Source organism: Schistocerca piceifrons, chromosome 4 (genome assembly GCF_021461385.2).
Source record: "Schistocerca piceifrons isolate TAMUIC-IGC-003096 chromosome 4, iqSchPice1.1, whole genome shotgun sequence".
NCBI lineage: Eukaryota > Metazoa > Arthropoda > Insecta > Orthoptera > Acrididae > Schistocerca > Schistocerca piceifrons.
In genome coordinates, this window is record NC_060141.1 from 35,351,865 (window position 1) to 35,374,555 (window position 22,691).

Here is a 22,691-nt window from a genome sequence, read left to right on the forward strand (position 1 = left end):
TACGTGGACGTTGGCGTCATTTAGACCACAGCTGCAACACGGCGAACGGAAACCCGAGGCCGCTGTTGGATCACCTGCTGGACCACAGCTGCAACACGGCGAACGGAAACCCGAGGCCGCTATTGGATCACCTGCTGCACTAGCTGCGCGTTGCCCTCTGTGGTTGCCGTACGCGGTCGCCGTACCTTTCCAGCACGTTCATCCGTCACGTTCCCAGTCCGTTGAAATTTTTCAAACAGATCCTTTATTGTATCGCTTTTCGGTCCTTTGGATACATTAAACCTCCGTTGAAAACTTCGTCTTGTTGCAACAACACTATGTTCTAGGCGGTCGAATTCCAACACCAGAAAAATCCTCTGTTCTAAGGAATAAACCATGTTGTCTACAGCACACTTGCACGTTGTGAACAGCACACGCTTACAGCAGAAAGACGACGTACAGAATGGCGCACCCACAGACTGCGTTGTCTTCTATATCTTTCACATCACTTGCAGCGCCATCTGTTGTTGAAAATTGTAACTACTGTAATTTCGAAAGTTTGTCCGCCTGAAAATGTACTGTTGTCCCAAGCATATTGCAACAAACGGTGTATTTCTATCGCTGCTCGTTTCGTTTTTATTGCCGTTTCAAATATACTGGTCATTTTTGAAACACCCTGTATATATATATATTGCTTCGTGGAGTTCAGTTCCATCTTTGCAAGTAAATAACAGGCAGGTTTTTTGCCATTCTTTTACTTGTGAAGCATCTTCAGTGGCCTCATACAGTACTTGCAACTGTGTTGCTGTATTACGTTTTTTCTTCTTATTCTCTTCTTTTTCAGGTTAGAAACAACTCTACATGCACAAGGGTCCTGAGGTTAAATTATCGCTTGGTGTTACGATTTTCGATGTTGTTAATACATGTGTGTCGTCCTGCAGATGTACAATATTTATTCTGTCTGAGCGTACACGCCACAACAGAAACAAAAGACTAAGGTTAAACACACAGCCACATGTAGCAATACTACACTTTGCAAACGCACACATTCAATACACGGTGAAGAGTAGAAGTGGAGTGTTGAAATAAATGTGGTTGGAAAAATGGTGAAAATGGGCCAATTGGAGTACGCAGACCGAGGAAATATATCTCGGCGACGACACACATTGATTAACAACTCGTAACACCAAACGACAATTTAATCTCACGAAACTGTTCTGCAAAAGTTGTTTGTAACCTGAAACACAAGACAATGACTAGAGTAAACGTAACATACTAAATTACTCGTAGCTACTATATAACGTACTTAATATATACAGGAAAAAACATGTATTACAGGCCATGGAAGATGCTTCACAAATGAAAGAAGCGGAACGCGTTTGGCAAAAAATCTGCCTTTCATTCAGTTGCAAAGACGGAATTTGACACTATGAAAATAAATGCGATTTTTTTGTGTCTTTGCACGTACATATTTGCAGTCTTGGTACACACTGCACCTCCTACGTCACAGTACCGAGTGTACCCCGACAGAGCAGCCGAAACAAAATGGTGCATTCTATTAGTAACGTGGAGATCGGTTGCGCCATTTACTTTTGACACATCTAGCGGCGTGCCTGTATACTGTGACGTGCGGAGTTCAAGGCGTACGATGACGCGCATAGATAACTGCACACAAACAAACAATTACTTTCGAACTTTATACTGTCGAGGCGTACTTAAAAAACTTTGACGACCTCTCGTATTGACGAATCTACAGAAAACCAACTGGTGAAATATAATTACCTAATTAATTCATGTACAGTACAGACTATTCAATTATTAAATTGTGTCATGGCCCACCATACGAGTTTTCATTTGATCTTCTTTAGTAATAACGTCATTAGTAGTCCGAAAATTGCATCTTTCTTTTAAGTTTTCTTTCGCTGGTGATGTAGAAGTGATATGTTTTATGTTACTAAGGTGATGTTGTATTATAAACTACATCTTCTTCGATTACTACAAACTCTTGTGGAATATTCAGCGCAACTAACAGCATACAACATCTACTTCTCAGATCACTACCACACTTCTATATCACCGAAACGGATTTCCTGTTTGTCAAATAAATGCGTTTTATTGGTGATATAACTCAACGACTACCGATGCTACGATCGTACAAAGCGATAAAATACAATGTCTATATTGTATGATGCATATTTACATTTCGCATCAGAGAATACCCATTTACATTCCCCAGCTCTCCATCACTTTGATTCACACACATTCGAAATCACGTCATACAGAACTGACAAGAACTTACGTCACCACTATACTTCGTAAAGTGCATCATGTGTTGTACAACTGACACTACAGACACTTTCTCTCGCTATTGTATTTCAAGTCTTGAATGGTGTATTTAGGTCATTAGCTAACAATCTCTCATTTCAAATAATCCGAATGAAAATTAGTACTCACTATAAGCTCGTTGTTTCTTACAATCCATTAAACTGAACTATTTAAACGCTACGCGGATACTGTTTGAACAGTATTGTTATTGTGCAGAATGGACCAAAAGTGGGCCCGCATCTCGTGGTCGTGCGGTAGCGTTCTCGCTTCCCACGCCCGGGTTCCCGGGTTCGATTCCCGGCGGGGTCAGGGATTTTCTCTGCCTCGTGATGGCTGGGTGTTGTGTGCTGTCCTTAGGTTAGTTAGGTTTAAGTAGTTCTAAGTTCTAGGGGACTTATGACCACAGCAGTTGAGTCCCATAGTGCTCAGAGCCATTTGAACCATTTGAACCAAAAGTGGCTAAAAATCTCCAATAAACGTGGGTCCGCAAATCAACCGTTGAAGTGTTATCGCATTAATTCGAGTTGGGAATCAAATGTTAAGTCCCCTGGATACCACGGTCTTTACGTTGGTATCTCAAGTTTGGGAATAACTATCTGCTTGTTTATGCATGCACAACTAACTGCCTTTCCCCCTCCGTGCACAGTGCCGTTGGACCTTACAAACAGTTACGAACGTGAAGGTGCCATGGACAGGACGCTACACCAATGAAGAAGAGTACGCTGACACGAACTTCATACAAGGCAAAGCGAATGGCAGTGCCCTTGAGGCTGCACAATTCTATATTGTATTAAGAGGATTTTCCTCTCCCCAGTCAGCCCGACAGGCGTACATTTAGCCAGTTACATCAGCGCCTTAGAGAAACCGGGAGTTTCGCACACTATGTACGAGAAGGGCGACCCAAATCTATAACACCCGATGTTGAGGAAAGGGTGTTACTCATTATACACGAACGTCCGAGTGCTTCAACAATAACCATTGCTACCCAAGATCGAGTCCTGAGTCATAGCAGTGTGTGGCGGATCTTGAATCGGCAAGTACTCTATCCGTATCACCTCCAGCGAGTGCAAGTCCTCAACAATGTGGAATTCCCTCCTAGGGAGAATTTCTGCCAATGGGTGCAACAACAGTGTAAGCTGAATGCCCTTTTTGTAAGCAGTATTCTGTTCATGGATGAGGCTGGATTTACTCGTGACGGTATTTTTAACTACCATGACTCTCAGAGTTAGGCCGATGTCAGTCCTAATACAACACATGTATAACGACATCAGCAACGTTATTCGTTGAACGTCTGGGCAGGACTGCTCGGAGACCGCATAGATGGACCACACTTTCTGCCACAGATACTAACCGGACACCGGTAGATGCGGTTTCTGTTGACTGTACTCCCAGATGTGCATGATGTCTCATTTAACCAACGCCTGAACATGTGGTTCACGCATGACGGGGCCACAGCACATTTTCATTTCCGAGAGCTCCGGCTTTTAACTCGGACGTATGGTTAACAGTGAATAGGTAGAGGAGGGCCAGTGCCATGGGCTCCAAGGGTTCCGGATTTAAGTCCCATGGGTTTCTGTGTGTGGGGTCATGTCAAAAGCCTAGTCTACGTTACCAAGGTCAACTCTCTTGAGGAATTACGCTGGCGGATTGAAGCAGCCTTCCAGCATTTACAGAATTCCCCAGGACTGCCTGAGAGGATTCGGAATACATTTCAGAGACGAGTTCAATGTTTCATTCAGACGCAAGGACAACATTTCGAACACCTGCTTTAACGTTTAGAGATGACATGTGTTCCTAGACAGTGATGAACTGCAACAGAAAATGTATTGTATCTCCAGAACGGTTGATTTGTGGATCCCTGTTTATTGGAGCTTTTTAGCTACTTTTGGGCTGTACTTTCCATATGTCAGTTATTGACCATCGCTCCATCACTTCTGAAGCACGCATGTACACACACACACACACACACACACACACACACACACATACACACACACACACACACCCTCTCGACACGTGGCATTTATGACAAAGTTGTCTTCTTCACCTTGATCTGTGCAAGGGGCACTGCGACCTGCCGCAGTACAGGCATGTTTGCAGGGTTGCCTGCTCGACAAACGTAAGCAGCGTAACTACAACATGTAACCTCACATCTTCGCAACGCCAATGTCGCGCACTGAAGTAGTGCGTCACAGTATCCCTCCACCCGTCAGGTATCTAGAGTCTCGGACAGCCCTACGACAGCGAGCTGTCTTCGAGTTATCAGTGGGTTGTGTGCAACTTGTATACGAGTGTCACCGAGAGCTTTATAGCGGTCTAAAAGTGTTTCGTGGACGTTGCCCTTTCAGACAGTGCCACACGGTTGGACTTAGAGCCTGGGATGAGTTAACTATTTTGTTTAGGACTTTGTGACCAAGTGCTCATCAGTGCACTTGTGTATATTTCGTTGATACTCTTCACAAGAGTTCGAACTCTAATTCTGCCACTTCGTAGACGTATAGTCACCTCGATGAACTGAGACAATAACTTCTGTGTACAAAACAGTACATAGTGACGACAAAGCATACCTACATTTCTCCTGGGAGTTTATTCCTGTTTCTTACATACGCGTCTCTTCCTTATTGTATAAGCCGTTATTTAAAAGCTGTTTAGCCATTTAATTTCATAGCATGGAAGAAGGAATCAGTCACTAAGTACGATATGTTCACTTTGCAACCATTTCACTGACGTTCTTTGTTCAAAAGCTTGTCACAGAACGCTGGTAATCAGTAGCCGACAATTCGATGTATGCCGTTACGAATACGAAAGAAAATGGTTGATGTAGCACTTTTGTTTTCTTCACAAACTTTTTTTAGATCTTCCTTCTCCTACTAATGAGAGTCCGGCGGGCTCTTGTGGAACGTCCGTCTTTTCAGCTAAACACCGCAGTAGAATTGGAGTGGGCAGAAAGGTTCTGAACTTGGGATAACTGAGAGGGTATTTTCAATCCTGTAATTCACCGTATGACCAAGGAAAACCCAAAATCAATTATCCGAACAGGGGGAGGGGAGAGGTTGGAATTAATTTTTCCACAGTCTCAGACATCGCCAACCACTGGAAATTGATGACGACTCTCATCCACTGTGTGTTTGAAGCTCTAAATACGTTCAAAAAAATGGCTCTGAGCACTATGGGACTCAACTGCTGTGGTCATAAGTCCCCTAGAACTTAGAACTACTTAAACCTAACTAACCTAAGGACATCACAAACATCCATGCCCGAGGCAGGATTCGAACCTGCGACCGTAGCGGTCGCGCGGTTCCAGACTGTAGCGCCTTTAACCGCTCGGCCACTCCGGCCGGCGCTCTAAATACGCCGTGACAGTTAAGCGAGAGAACAAGTGCAATGTTCATACTGCGAATAACAGTGAAAAATTACATTAAGTCGTCAGTTTCCCATTAAAGACTTCTGTACCGTGGAGAAAGCTGAGTAAGACATCACAATGGTAAAGGGTACGGATATGAAGACTACGGGTATTCTAATACTTTCCATGTTATCCCCATTCAATTTAGTATTTTCCACAGATCAGTTTCGCATTACTTCCGTGTCGTTTTTGGAAAGTGACGACCGCCTATCCCACCCTCTGTAGTCGACAAGCACACAGGGCAAGAAGTTAATCAACCATCAGAAGACATCACGTTAATACGGTTTAACACTTCCTCTGACCATCAGAATGGAATCAATTCGGCGAGGGAGAGAGACCACCTCTTCGCAAGGTATCCCACATCCAGCTGAAGCCTGTCGCTGAGGACTAAACCTGCAGAGATACCAAACTACGGGGGCTATGATTGCTGCATTTCTCCCGCTGTTCGCAACAACCAAAGACTTTTTTTTTTTTAGTTTAATATTGGATGATGTAGTGGAGCCAGTGGACATGCAATACGTTGCCCTCAAACTAGGACCGTATGCGTGCAGCGCTGAGAATGCGGTTGCTGTCATCTTGGAAAACGGGAGTATCCGCAGCATTCTTATTACGAAGAGTTAGAAGGAAGAGCAATATTTGGTCACCGAGATTATTGAAATAAACATCCTGGTTCGTGCTCACGGTAACCTGTTTGAGGGGAACACAAGTCAAGCACGCAAAACATTATTGAACCACTTACAGTCTGAACTAGAGGGGACAGACGGAAGTATGGAAACACCAAACACAACACATAACCACGCTTAATTCGGTCTAGGAAAAACATTGACATTCAAAACAGCCTCCAGTTATCTTGGAATGGACAATTGCAGGTCCTGTATGGTTTTCAGCAGAATCTAATTCCATTCTTTCTGCAGCACACTGGCAAGTTCAGGAAACGATGACACAGATGTCTAGAGATGATGCACACTTCTCTCCAAAGTTGACTACAAAGGCCCAAAAATATTGAGATCTGGTGATTGTGGTTGTCAACGGAGGAGGAAAATTATTCCTCCTGCTCGCAAAACAAGTCCTGAACGATTCGAGCTGTGTGAATAGGGTTGTGTCATCTTGGAATACAACGTAACCACTGTGGAACAAACATTGTACCATGGGATGGACATGATGAACCAAAATGGTGACAGTCCCTGCCAGTAATTCGACCTTGTAAAGTACCCAAAATGCCCGTGGAATACCAGGATGTGGCTGCCCCAAACATCACAGCACTCCCCGCCATGTTTCACACTTGGGTCGCAAACTCGGCCAGAAGTTGGAAACAGTGTGTAACAAGATTGATCCGGCCAAATGACTCACTTACATTGTTCCACAGTGTATGTTTTATAGCTTCGGCACCACGTTTTTCCTGTTATGGGCATTTGCATCATTGATACGTAGTTTTGTAATTCCACCTCGCCCTGGAATTCCGTGCCTCTGGAGCTCCTTTCGAGTTGTTTGGGTCCTGAGAAGGTTCGCAAATGCAATACTCAGTTATGCAGTAACTTTTTCAACTGTCATCTTCTTACTTTTCGTCACAATCCCCTTCAATGATCATCCGTCACGTTCACTCGACACACGCTTTCGACCGCATTGCGACTTGGCGGATGATGTTTTACCACTCTCCGTGTATGCGGTATAAATCTTCGGTAAGGTTACGGAAGCACCCACCTTATGAACACCAACAATTAATCTACATATGAATTCGCTTAGCTCCAAGATAATGCCCTCAGACCTACAGAAAACACTCTGACCATGACTGACACTTGGAATGTTTGGAGGACATTGCACAGATGTCGTTCGTGGCCAAAATCGAGTATAGCACCGAAACATGCAGGTTTGGCTAGCATCTGCATTTGTGTTGAACAGTGTAATTCTCTTGGTTTCTCCATATCTTTGTACAACTCCTGTACAGCCTCCACATGCGTCCTTCGTGCCGCACCCCACGCCTCCAGTCGCCCAATGTCCAGTTTCTGTCTTGTTTATTCCTTTAAGACGTACATCTTTGTGTGGCGCCTTGAGTAATGGTTCGACTACAAATATCCATTGCATGTAGTTCGCTTTACAATTTTGTCTCATAAATCGTTTTGTGGACCTGCATTTCACTGTTAACAACAATTCTTGACGGGTTTGAAATCGATCGTCATTGACAGGGTGTGCCTATCTTCTCCGGTCCATGACTATTACGATCTCTTTACGATCGCTGTACTTACGCCGTGTTGAGGCAGCAGATGAATGGTATATCATTCCTTATAGATTCGTCGGAAACACCCCGTTAATATACCAGCAAATCTGGCAACTTGATTCAGATCTATACGGCAAGGTTTTACAGTGCCTGTGTTATTCAGAAGTACGATATAAAGCTTTTTCAGGCATGCTTGCATTAAAAAATATCTCCCCTTTGCGGTAGTATACATAATGAATGTACGAATGCAGGTTGTAGACACATGATTCACGACACATGGAAGTTTAGGTGTGGGCGTGACTAGTGTCCGGATAGCTCAAATGGTTCAAATGGCTCTGAGCACTATGCGACTTAACTTTTGAGGTCATCAGTCGCCTAGAACTTACAACTACTTAAACCTAACTAACCTAAGGACATCGCACACATCCATGCCCGAGGCAGGATTCGAACCTGCGACCGTAGCGGTCGCTCGGCTCCAGACTGTAGCGCCTAGAACCGCACGGCCACTCCGGCCGGCGTCCGGATAGCCCAACGATAAAGCGACCGCTCGTGATAAGCGGGAAATGCTGGTTCGATTCCCAGATCGGCACAAAGTTTCACTGACGTCATTCCATTATAGAGCTTGTGGTCGTCCATATTCGCGAATGTGAGCACATGTCATGTTATTCATGTGTGGCCACAGGTACGTTCAACACGATAGCTCCTTTCTGTCATTCTGTCGCATTTTCAAGTCCGGTCTACCTTATTGCGCTGACTACATACAATCGACTGGCGGTTCACACCACTACACTGCCATAATTTGCGCCGGTGGTGGAGTATCATGCGACCGCCTGAAACCACTTCTATACCTCCTACAGAGCGCTAGAACAAACACTGGGCTCACTAACATTCTGTATGGTGAATGTCCGCCTGCTTAGCTGGGTGGTAACGTGTTCGTTTTCCATGCAAGCGGGCCCGGGTACGATTCCCGGCCGGGGTGGGTGTTGTGTTGTCCTCATCATCATTTGATCCTCATCACCGGTGCACAAGTCGCCCAATGTGGCGTCGAGTGAAATAAGACTTGCACTCAGCGGCCGAACTTCCCCTACTAGGGGCCTCCCGGGCAACGCTGCCATACGCTCATTTCCATTTTTTTTTTTTTTTTGGGGGTGAACTTGTCCTTTTTGTCCACCTATAATTTTGCTCGATTCGCCCTGCTGTCGACGAGAAGTTGAATTCGATAACCGACGAGGAATAGGAAGTAGAATACACGTGCGATAGAAAACACGCTTGAATACGTATATAACGAAGTCCACTGTAAGATATAAAGCGACGCACTACGAAGTAATTATCTGAATGGGATGGAAATCGTCAGATGTGATGTACAAGTACTGAGAAACAAATTATTAAATTTTGACTAAAGTTCAGTCTTGATCACACCATTTATGTTTCAATGAGATAGGTAACCGGTTTCGGTTATTTTTACATAACCATCATCAGACCCATGGCTCCCTCAGGATGGTAATGTAAAAATAACCGAAACCGGTTACCTATCTCATTGAAACATAAATGGTGTGATCAAGACTGAACTTTAGTCAAAATATAAAAAATTGAGCACTGTATTCCAAAAATGTTTACTAAAATTATTAAAGATTCTGAAAAAATGGATGATTGGACCAAGTCACTAACGCGTTGGTACATCTCTGACCCTTACGCAAACAGTTATGCGGCTTAGCGTTGATTGATACTGTTGGTGAATGTCCTCCCGATGGATATCGTATCAAATTCTGTCCAAATAGCGCGTCAAAATCCCGAGATGATTGGCCGTTCTCAACTGGGGAGGCCTGGCATGTCAATGACTGGAATAGAATTGTCTTCAGTGATGAGTCCTGCTTCGAACTGAGCCCCGATGACCAGCACGGCCGCACAGCAGTGGGATAGCAACCCAACTGTCGCCTCCCGCAAGGCTCGATGACCAAGAGTGATGGTCTGGGCCGCCACTTCTTCTCACAGCAAGGCTCCTTCGGTTGTCATCCGCGGCGTCCGTACAGCACATCGGGACGTCGTCGATATTCCAGGTCCCGTTTTGTTGCCCTTGATAGCAAGCCCTCCTAGGCTTACATTTCAGTAAGATAATGCTCGCCCACATAGGCTGAGAGTTTCTACCTTTTGTCTTAGTGCTCGCCGAACCCTGCGTTGACCAACAAGCTCGCCGGGTCTCTAAGAGGTTGAGAACGTTTGGAGCATTGTGGGTAAGGCGCTCCAGTCACTCGGGATTCTGACGATGTAACGCGGCATTTCTGCAGAATTTGGTACGATATCCCTCAGGAGTATATCTGACCACATGACACGTACAGCCAAGCCGAATAACTGCTTCCATAAGGGCCAGAGGTGGACCAACGAGTTACTGACTTGTTCTATTTGTGAAGCTCCTTCTCGTGAATAAATTATCCAATTTTTTCGAAATTATAATCATTTCTTTGTTTGTACATGTGCATCATATCTACTGATTTCCGTCCCATTCAGGTAACTCCTTCATCGTGCGTGTTTTTTTTTTTTTTTCTCAGAGTGTATAAGCAAGCACTGCCAACGTGTGTGAATAATCGCACTATTTTCTAAGTAGGCTATTTTGGCGTGTCTAATAATTAGGCTCCCCTGTACTTAGAACAAAGGATCTTCGGTCAGCTATCAAGGAAAACGGTACGTTGCTTCAGATATTAGATTGTTATCGAAAAGAGTACTTTCCGGTTTCTATTCAGTTACCCCAATTAAAGTTTTTCATTATGTTTCTAAGTCACCTGAATAACAAAATGGCGTCTTCATGGCCGATTTCCTCACCTGTCCTTGTCTAACTAAAGCTCCGGCCTCCGACGTGTCTCGGATAGTGATTAGACGTTGAACTGTAAGTTCGTTTACTCTCTCCTAATGTCCATCGCTTCTATTAATTTCTGATTGATCCGTTCACAGTTAGTGCCTTGTATGTGGCAAGTTGATCAATGAAGGGACATATGTGCAGCTTTGTCCGTAATGAAGAAATCAATCAGCCATGGTCTTATGCAATTAACTTTAAAGATGCGTGGTTATGAAACCTAAGCCAAATGATTTCGCTGGCAATCACACCAGAGTTGCGTCGCTTAGAAGTGGAGTGCGACACCTCAGGTCATTAAGCGAGGAAAGTCACAGAGATTCACGGTGCATGATGTCTTGGCTATGGCGCTCCGAACATTTGGGGTTCAGCCAGGAGCTGTTGCACAAGCCACACGGTATGACCTCTACGGCTGTCACTGCAAATTCGTCGCTGACCTCTGTTGCAAAATTCGCCTGTCTACGGGTCATACCCGTGAGAAGCCAACTACACAACTGCAGTGTCCTGTTCTTTATAACTGACTATCAGTGACTTCTTTACATGTGTCTATCAGCGAGTTAAAGGAGTATGAATTTCCCATTGACGTAGGAACTTCAAAAGAAATGCTAGTTTTTGAAAGTTAATGGTACTGAATGTATGTAGTGAAACATTACGCACTGTTTGTAGCGTCCGTAAGTATGTTTCTGTTAATCATGATAGCAGCGGAAATGGGGTTCCAAGATTTTTACACTAAAATACGTTTTTGGAGGGAACAGAATGTTGAATCTCAGACTGCTGGAAATTACAGGAAAGACAATTTACTTCAAAATTAAAGGCTGGTGGAGAGCAGAAAACTGGTACCGTTAAGTACAGTTTGTCTGGTAATTTTTTTGATAAGTTGTGTCTTTTGATTAAATTAAAAAATCTTGCTGGCTGTCTTTTATGAATAAAACTTTAGGAGTGACTTTAATTTTGTAGTGTAAAGAAGATATACACAAACTTTTTCATTTAAGCTGAGATTTTTATTTCGGATTTTTAGCCATACTCACTCGCTGCAACTACTACAAGATGCCAGTGGAGGCTGACATGGTCAGGGTCGACAGACGGCGGTCTTGACACAGTTTATTAAACAAAACACTTTTAAAAGTAAACACAACTAAAGTTCGACAACTAGTTTCGGTTCCTATCTGTAACCGTCTGCAAATCTGTAACACATGTAGGAATCATAGTCTAAGAAAATTATGTTCAATCAAATGGAATACAAAAACTCTGTACAGCACTCGAGGAAAAATAATGGGAAGCAAATTCTAGACGCAAAAGTGGCCACAAAACAGTGCAGTATAAACTACGTTAATGCCTATCAGGTACCATACAGTCTAAAATACGAGTAGGCGGTGACCAGGCATTGGAATACATCGTTGGCTGCAGTCATGCAAACAGTGTAGATTCGTTAAATTCCAAAGAAATAACAGTACGTAGCTGAAAATGTCACTGCGAGCAAGCTAGGTTGCAGACCTGTCGAAAGAATTGTAGACCGGGAATCTCGAAAAGCTTACTCCACATCCAAATTCATTTTAAAGTATGAAGATAATCATGGCACAAAGTTAAAATTGCAAGACAGAGATGAGACGACAGCTGATGTTGGTTGGCTATTTCGGTTGGCCAGTAGGAGCCCTCGCATAATTCAGTTCGTTTTGACGTGTCTTGTCGGACTGGCGGCTTGCAGCGTTCTAATATTATCCTTCGATTTGTAACTATTTCATAAAAATGACTGCGTTATACGGCACGCAGGAACATTCTTGTGTAAATCAGGGTATGGAATCTCCCTCTCATTTTATGACTGTTGATCACTTAGCTTTGTTACAAAATTACCACGAACTATGGCATATATGTTTACAGCTATAGTACAGCTGACACTTTCTGGAATCGTTGTGTATACTGCTTTCACGACAATGCCTGTCATCCTATTGCAAGTAATGAGTTTTTCATCCAACTTCTACTCATGCAACTGGATAATTTCCTATATGACCGCCAACCTGCGAAATGACCGCATGTTATTCATATTTTTATCGCTACGCTGTACTTTGATGTTTTTGTCATTCGACCTTCACATATGATCCGTCTTTTATCCTATTATTCACATTTGTTAGTGCTACTGTGTACTTAGACGTTTTTATCGACGGGCTTTCACATTTGATACAACTTTTACATATGACACGTTGCCTAGCTTCCCTGTCTTGTAGTTTTTAACTTCATTCCCCTGTTACTTTTATGGTTTAAAATTAGTTGGACTTGGATTATTGATGAATTAATTGCAGTTACGTAGGATCTGCTTCCTACAAACGGCATGCTGCCAGTTCAGGACGTAATACACATCTCTGCCTTGTAATCTTAATTTTATGCTATTATTGTCTTTACACTTTAAATTGATTTGGATGTAGAGTAATCTTTTTGAGATTTCCGGCCTACAGTTCTTTCGACCTGGCTTACTCGCAGGCTACTACGAACTGTAATTGCTTCCAACTACGTACTGTTTTTACTTTGGTACTTACCAATGCATGTTGTTGCATGACTACAGCTAAAAACGCTTTTCAATGCTTATTCACTGCCTTCTCATGTTTTGAACGGTATGTTATCAGAAAGGCATTAACATAGTTTATACTACATTGTTATATGGCCACTTTCACTTCTAGAATTGGGTCCTCATTATTTTTGCTTAGGTGTTGTACAGTGTTTTTGTATTCTACTTGATTGTACATAATTTTCTTGGGCTATATTGCCTACATGTATTGCAGACCTGATAGATAGTTGCTGCTAGAAACCGAAACTAGTTATTGAATTTTAATTATGATAGTAAAACTGCTTTCTAGACATTAAAAGTTTTTACTTAAAATTTTTTTTTTAGTAAACTAGAAGATGTTACGTTAGTAACACGATTGTTGCTATGGTAACTGCAAGACGAATTGTAGGTTCGATTATCATTGGTCTGAAGACGTACTTTACTTGAAAATACTGGTTGATGGATTCATTTCTTTTCATTGTCAGACGATCCTGATTCGTTTCGGAAGTTCTAAGAGACTTAATGTGTCGTAGTGGAAAAAGCGTCTTTTGCCAGTCTGCGGTCGGTCAGTGAGGGTACCTACTGCCACCATCCACGCCCTGCCTCAGAAACTAGGAGCACAGTTTGCTACCGGGTAATAAACCGCCGATCCCATCCACCCTGAGATATGTGAACCAGTAATATGGTCGGCCTGATCGCCGTCCTTATCTTCCTTTCGTTATTACCTTTTGTATATACCAGTTGGCCGCCAAAACAAATTTTTTGTAGGAGAAACTTCCTTTCTGCGTAAGCTGTCAACTGTTAGCTAATTTCGACGTTTTGGTCATTCTCAAACAAACATAATTTATTATACTACGTGTAAGAGTTGAGAATGGCCAGTGAGTAGAAATTATCTGAACGCAAAGAATGATTACAAATAAAATATAACCTATGCAGGAAACAGTTTTATCCTACAAGCCCTCTTGATTATTTTCGCCAAAGAGAAGTTGTGGGCGAGACATGCCACAGACACAAGTAGAATTCCCAGTTTGAAACGGTGTCAATGGCTACCAGTTGCTGAGATATATTGCCAAGCACCCTAATGGGGCAGAGTTGGGACACGGTTATCCTTACATCGAGGCACCAATGAATTTGATGCAATGAACCGAAAACAGGCAAATGTGTTCTTTTATAGTAAGATTTAAACAAAAGATATATATATTTTTAAAATATAGGAACTTATTTACTTCCAACTCACTTTATATTGCGGCCAACCAGGAGCGTAGGAATATATTCTTGTTATACAAATCCGCAGCAGGTGTTGAATAATCCTTTATTACTGATACAAGTTTCGCTACACTAAAGTTGCATCATCAGGTACATATTCAAACCATTTATTACGAAACGTAAAGATTATTGGGCGTCCCGCACATTTTATTAAACATAACTGAGAGTGATGTGGCCGCGAAATAACGTCTGAGTTACACTGTGAATGATTTGAATATGTACCTGGTGATACAACTCAAGGGTAGCGAAATCAGTTGTAGCAATAAATAATTATTCAACAGCAGTTGCCATTTTGCTTAACAAGAATGTATTACTTAATTTGAAATGGAATTTTTTTTTTATCTCGACTGGAACATTAAAAGAGTGAAACACAGGGTGATGAGACATAGTCTGAAAATCTTGTATAGCCGTTTCACGGTAGACTGTGCTCAGAAATAACTGTTAGTAAAAAAATCTGATTCGTTAAGCAGCTTCCGAGTTAATTAGCATTTAAGTTAGCCAGTCAAGTCGTTGCGCGCACAAATTACAGCAGCCCGCCAGAGAGTGTCGCGAAACGTGTTCCTCGTTCGGTGTGCTAAAACCGAACAAGAGAGCGATACAAAAACTGTACGCGGGACGGTAGTAACGATCGAACAAGAGTCAAAGGCAGACCAGTTTCGTGCGCTTCGAGAACACCTGACACTGATTGTATCTGGCGGGAAACTTTAATTTGCACGCGCAGCAGCCTGATTGGATAACTTCAGTGCTAATTAACACAGAAACGGCGTAAAGTATAGAATTATTTTCGTAATACACTACTACCAATTAAAATTGCTACACCAAGAAAAAAATGCAGATGATAAACGGCTATTCATAGGACAAATATATTATACTAGAACTGACATGTGATTACATTATCACGCAATTTGGGTGCATAGATCCTGAGAAATCAGTACCCAGAACAACCACCTCTGGCCGTAATAACGGCCTTGTTAGGCCTGGGCATTGAGTGAAACAGAGCTTGGATGGCGTGTACAGGTACAGCTGCCCATGCAGCTTCAACACGATACCACAGTTCATCAAGAGTAGTTCAAATGGCTCCGAGCACTATGCGACTTAACATCTGTGGTCATCAGTCCCCCAGAACATAGAACTACTTAAACCTAAGGACATCACACAGATCCATGCCCGAGGCAGGATTCGAACCTGCGACCGTAGCTGTCACGCGGTTCTAGACTGAAGCGCCTAGAACCGCACGGCCACACCGGCCGGCATCAAGAGCAGTGACTGGCGTATCGTGACGAGCCAGTTGCTCGGCCACCATTGACCAGACGTTTTCAGTTGGTGAGAGATCTGGAGAATGTGCTGGCCAGGGCAGCAGTCGAACATTTTCTGTAGCCAGAAAGGTCAGTAGAGGATCTGCAACATGCGGTCGTGCATTATCCTGCTGAAATGTAGGGTTTCGCAGGGATCGAATGAAGGGTAGAGCCACGGGTCGTAACACATCTGAAATGTAACGTCCACTGTTCAGAGTGCCGTCAGTGCGAACAAGAGATGACCTAGACGTGTAACCAATGGCAGCCGATACCATCACGCCGGGTGATACGCCAGTATGGCGATGACGAATACACGCTTCCAATGTGTGTTCACTACGATGTCGCCAAACACGGATGCGACCATCATGATGCTGTAAACAGAACCTAGATTCATCCGAAAAAATGACGTTTTGCCATCCGTTCACCCAGGTTCGTCGTTGAGTACACCATGGCAGGCGCTCCTGTCTGTGATGCAGCGCCAAGGGTAACCGCAGCCATGGTCTCCGAGCTGATAGTCCATGCTGCTGCAAACGTCGTCGAACTGTTCGTGCAGATGGTTGTTGTCTTGCAAACGTCCCCATCTGTTGACTCAGGGATCGAGACATGGCTGCACGATCCGTTACAGCCATGCGGATAAGATGCCCGTCGTCTCCACTGCTAGTGATACGAGGAAGTTGGGATCCAGCACGCCGTTCCGTATTACCCTCCTGAACCCACCGATTCCATATTCTGCCAACAGTCATTGGATCTCGAGTAACGCGAGCAGCAACGTCGCGATACGATAAACCGCAATCGAGATAGGCTACAATCCGACCTTTATCAAAGTCAGTAACGTGATGGTACGCATTTCTCCTCCTTACACCAGGCATCACAACAACATTTCAGCTGGCAACGCCGGTCAACTGGTGTTTGTGTATGAGAAATCGGTTGAAAACGTTCCTTATGTCAGCACGTTGTAGGTGTCGCCACCGGCGCCAACCTTGTGTGAATGCTCTGAAAACCTAATCATTTGCATATCACAGCATTTTCTTCCTGTCTGTTAAATTTCGCATCTGTAGCACGTCATCTTCGTGGTGTAGCAATTTTAATGGCCAGTAGTGTAGTTATTTTAAAGAACAACCTACCCTGAACATCCTTATGAGCTTTTCAGTCGTTTCTGACCTCCCTGTATTTGTCCAGGCAGTCCCCCACATTTTGCAAGCGTTTGTGAAAGACTCTTCTTTCTGAACCGTCCAGAGCCCTGATGAACTAATCTTTATTAACAATGGCTTTCGATAGTACGGTCATCATGAGGTGTCATCCCTATATGGCAACATTCTCACTGTCGCGTCAAATCATGTGAAATAAAAGTCATCCTGCGTCACAGTCGTTAATAGTAAAAGCTGCTCAGTCAACAGTAAAACGCACTGATATACGTCATTAATCTTCGTATGCTGTCGTAATAGGTAAAGGTCTAATACTGTAGGGACAGGAAAAGAAGACGCTCTCCTTATGACTCCATACTTCTGTCTAAAATAACAACGTCGCCAAATAGGCTGTTGTAAATGATTTCATTTTACCTAAAGATGGTCAAATGGTCGAAGCCGGTAGTTAGTAAAGAATGATCTCGTCAGAAGCTCATGGAAGGTCCGAAAGATGATTATTTTAAATAAAAGAGAATTTCTAATCTTATTCCTTACGGTACAAAACTTGTTTCTTTCTTCAAGCCTTGTTCAACACGTCATTGTCAAGAAGATTTTTTTATGAAATTCTCGAACCGGTTAGACACACCAAAAACTAATTTTTACAGCTCTATTAAATGGTGATTATTTTTTGTTGTTGCCTTCGACTTCCAGCAGACTCCTTGTAATGTAAGAATGACCATTCAAGTTTTCATATGCTGACTTATGCAGCACGGTTCGGTGCGGCACTGAGCCGCCTCGGTAGGTATACCGGCCCTTAGAGAGACTCACCCTCGAAGCCGAGCAGAGAGGCGGAGGAGGCGACGGTGCCCATGCAGTTGTGCGCCTCGCAGGTGTAGGTGCCGAGGCAGCAGGTGCCGTCCTGGCCCGAGATGATGCGGTGGATGTCCCCCGGCTTCAGCTCGGCGCCGTCCTTGTACCACTTCAGCACCGGCTGCGGTACGCCGATCACCTGCGACAGCAACACAGTTACAAGGTACGGTCTGACGGGCGACACGAGGTAGCGACTGTTTGTCCAGGTTGTCACTCCAGCCGTAAATGAAAATTTATTCTGGGTTCACATCGTACTTCCAACCAGGCCTTACACTTAATTAATACTACAACACAGAAATACGCCAGGGCAGTAATGATCGGCATTGCCGGGGCATTCTATAATCTCTGGTGGCCCGCAATGTTTAAGAGGTTAAGACATCAGGAGGTACTGCAATCACTGTACAACAGTTTCCTAGACTACTGTAAAGAGCGATTAGTCGAATGGCAGATGGACAGCCGAAAGTAATTAAAAGAATTACCGAAGGCTGTCCTCAATGGTCAATATGCGGCCCCATCTTGTGGGACATAACAATCGAACCCATCCTACAACTTCTGCATAAGGATGACAGGTCAGACGGAATTGACGCCTACGCAGATGACCTATTGGTTTTACCACCTGCAGACGACAGAGCCCAGTTAGAAGAGGAAGCCAGTGGAATACTACAGCCAATTACACAATGGTGTCACAACAATAAACTCAGGATAGCCGAAAACAAAACAACAGACGGATTACTGAAAGGATCACTCCAAAGGAATCCGTCTGTTAAAATTAGGGACACAAACATCAAACGAGCACACGTTACGCCTTATCTTGGAGTACACTTAGATGAAAAATAGAATATCCACGAACACATTAACAACAGAGAAAGCACAAAAAATACTACACAAACTATTGAGGATAAACTCAAAACAGTACAGACTAGCAGCCATACGGACATACCACTGTGCGCTCTTCGAATCAGTACTTAGATTCGCAGCTGGCACGTGGACACACAGACTGAACCTGGTCACCAACAAAGAATCCGTCAGACGAGTGCAGAGAACTGTCCTGCATAGGCTACCTGGAGCCTTCGTTACCACCTCAGTGGATGCACTGTGTGTGGTGCTCGGAATATGCCCCATAGATATCACGATCACGTACAGAGCTGCTAGGTGCTGGTTAATGATGGGGAGACTAGATAAGGTACACACAATAACTGGTGAACCGATGGAGACGGTACGTCACCTTGAAAGTTGGCGTTTGGATACATGGCAAGGTCAGTGGAGTGTAAGCGATAACGGACGTAGACTGCACGACTTCCTCCCTGACATAAAAGAGCGGTTGAGAATGAAACATATCGATCTCAGCCGCGGTATGGTACATTTCTTAACCGGGCACGGACCTTATCCCACGCACTTAAGCCGCGTGAGTCTGAGGCAGACACCTACATGCACATGAGGGGGAATAAGGTTCCCCAGCACACACTCTCTTTTTCTGCGGGCAATACGCGAACAATAGACATACACTACACTTAGACTACACAGAAACAGACATATAGATATACACACAGCAATAAGAGACGAAGAACAATGGGCAGAAGTAAGCGTATTTTGACTAACAGTATTTCAAAAACAACACATGAAGATCACCTGCGGACATGGCGTAACAGACATGCCTATGTGCAACATAACAACTATCGCTAGAGGGTGGACAGCGATGCCCACAGTGACAGCCAAAACAGTGACAATCAGAAGGAGGAAGACGAGATGTCACAGTAAATAAGCATAAGGTACTGGCGATCTAGCCAAGAAATCACCAAGTGCGGTAACACTGATGGGCACCTAAAGTTAATACATAGGATTAGTAATAAATAGGATTAGCAATACTATTTGTCTAGTAGTAACCATTTGTGTGTGTGTGTGTGTGTGTGTGTGTGTGTGAGAGAGAGAGAGAGAGAGAGAGAGAGAGAGAGAGTGGCTGGCAGTCAACAGCTCGAAGAAACCATTCCGAGGTATTCACCGTCAGTCACAATCGGTGATGGTACGAACAAATCTCCCCTCTATCCTGTCATCTTATTAAATTCTTCTTAAGAAAATTTATTTATATTTCAACATTAAATTATTCTTATTTTGGAAGGCATTATTCTTTATAAATGTTGTACATAAAACAAAAGAAAAGAAAACTACAAAAAAATGAAAAACGATTCTTCATATATTTGTCTTAGTATTTTGCATCTGATACAATCTACTAGAACTCAGTTCATTTTCTTACCTGTATCATGGTTCTTTGATAGTATGTGTTCTCCTGAGTTTGTTATTTGTTGTTTAATATAATGTGCGTCAGTGATTGTAGCCATACATTTTCATATGTTCATATAAGTTACAAAATCAGAAATTTGTTGTTCTACTGCGAAATGTAATAAAGATATTTCGAGAGCAAACTGTTGTGATCAGCCAGCACCAATTAACTCATGTGTAAATTTAAGTTTTGGTTTATTTTAGTAAATGATGAAGTCACATTTATCAAGTAAAATTACCAGCAGCTTTCACTTCCACAGTCCCACGCTTTCTGCCGTTTCAGCGCTGCGTGTCAAAAAAAGTGAAGCTCCCATAAGGGGCGAAGGAAACGAAATTATACTCATTGTACTATACTCATGATGGTATGGGATGTTATTTCAGTGACACAAAAACGAGTAATTTGGCAGCATGAGCCCCCTTATCAGGATGACGTCCTGCCCCATCTGCCTGAATGCATACACTGATTTGTGTGGGAAGAGTGCCACAAAGGCGTTGTATCCTTTCCAGAGGCAAGTTGCCCCGCAACAGGTCCTCGATATCGCGTATATTGTCACTGTAACGGGGGTGACATCAGAGCTGGTCCGAAACACCTCCTATCGGGGAAAGGTCTGGGGGCCTCGATGGCCACGGAAGCGCCTCAACATGACAGAGACAAGTGCCATGTGTGGACGAGCATTATCCACTTGAAAATTATTACGATGATACTGCCACACGAGACGTGACGTAGCAGGACACAAGATGTCCACGATATACCGTTGTGCCCGCAGAGTTCCATTAGTCACTATGAACCACAGCCTGAAGTCATGCCCTACGGCTGTCGCACCACGAGCTAATCGGCCAGTATTAACACCACTGTGCCAGTCGAAAACACTGGAAGAGTGGGGCCTTCGCTCATGTCGCTGCTGCACTTGCCGGCGATGGTCATCCAGAGTACTGCAGAGCCTCCCTTCGTCACTGAACACAATGTGACGTCACTCGTCAGTGGTCCACGCTTCCCGGTCGCGGCACCGCTCCAGACACAGCTGTTGGTCGCACTGTGTGTGAGCGGCAGCCTTCGCTTGGGGCGCTCATTCCCTAGTTCCATTACTGCCACTCTCCAGTGAACGGTGCAGGATGACACAGTGGAACCTGTTACCTGTTCTCGAATGCTACTCGCAGATATGAAGGGATTTCGATGTGTTTGGTGCGCAGTAAGCTGGCCCCCCGTTGTGATGGTCAGATGAGCTCCACCGGAACCTTGAAAACGAGAACACCTGCCGTCACTTCTCAAGCAGTCCAACATCTTTCCTCTTTTGCTTAGAAATGCCCAAGAAATCTGGATATCGCACGACTTGACCAGCTTGCCAAATGGAGATCGACAACGTCCTCCCTTTCAAACTGTGTCAAGCGCTGATAATGCTGCTTCACACAAGCATGAGACATCTCTGTGTCATTCACAATGGTCACTTAACATCTGAAGCCATTCACACCCATTACGTACCCTGCCACGCCCAGTAACAACACTATTCTCTTAGATTCTTTTTGAATACTGCTGCGCGTCGTGGGATCCTTACCAGATAGGACCGACGGAGAACATCGAAAAAGTTCAAAGAAGGGCAGCACGTTTTGTATTATCGCGAAATATGGGAGACAGTCTGTCACTGAAATGATACAGGATTTGGGCTGGACATCATTAAAAGAAAGGCGTTTTTCGTTGCGATGGAAACTTCTCACGAAATTCCAGTCACCAACTTTCTCCTCCGAATGAGAAAATATTTTGTTGACAACGACCTCCATAGGGAGAAACGATACAACGATAAAATAATGGAAATCAGAGCTCGTACGGGAAGATACAGGTGTTCGTTCTTTCCACGCGCTATACGTGATTGGAATAACAGAGTATTGTGAAGGTGGTTCGATGAACCCTCTGCCAGACACTTAAATGTGATTTTCAGAGTGTCCCTGTAGATGTAGACGTAGATGCAAACGCGAACAACACTAATGCACTGTGGTCCCGTTCCACCTGTCACAGAGAATTGCAACTCTACTCGTTTACATGCCCACTGATGTTGTGTCAGTGTTCGAAGTTATCCGACCATATCTTCTGGATGCTTCACTTTTTTGTCAGACAGATGTGCGTCTTTTCTTTTGATATAAGACGCTTACGACCCCAACGATATTACCCTTTGTAGCAATGACTGTGACTTATTGAAACAGAGATCCTTTGAACTTACAGCAACGACGTCATTCGACAGAATTACATCCGTCTTTTAATTGTGTAGATTGACAGCACATCTGTGATATGGGAAAAAGGTCCTTAGCGAAATAAATTTCATAATTACGGTGTGCTCTACAACCGTGGCAGGACCCATTTACAGAATGATTATTAATGCTGTGACGATTTCATAATATTATATTTTACCAACATTAAACGTAAAGTAAATAGACGATGCTACCGTCTCCTCAGAGGCCAAAGTTTCAAGATTCAGTGTTGGTGCTTCATGTGTAATATGAGTCGAAATGTGTAGGCTGTTGAAGAACCCGACAATGTTAAGAAATTCATCGTAAAATATG

The 22,691-nt window shown here is 43.7% G+C and overlaps 1 protein-coding gene across 1 annotated transcript in view; it reads right to left on the reverse strand.

The window, feature by feature from the left end:
• LOC124795573 overlaps positions 1-22,691 on the reverse strand; it is a gene marked incomplete at its 3' end in the record, with an annotated part of 358,941 nt that overhangs the window by 154,312 nt on the left and 181,938 nt on the right. The window contains exon 11 of the mRNA XM_047259645.1: positions 17,820-18,000. Within this exon, the coding sequence (XP_047115601.1) occupies positions 17,820-18,000 (181 nt within the window). The remainder of the gene's footprint in view (positions 1-17,819; positions 18,001-22,691) is intronic.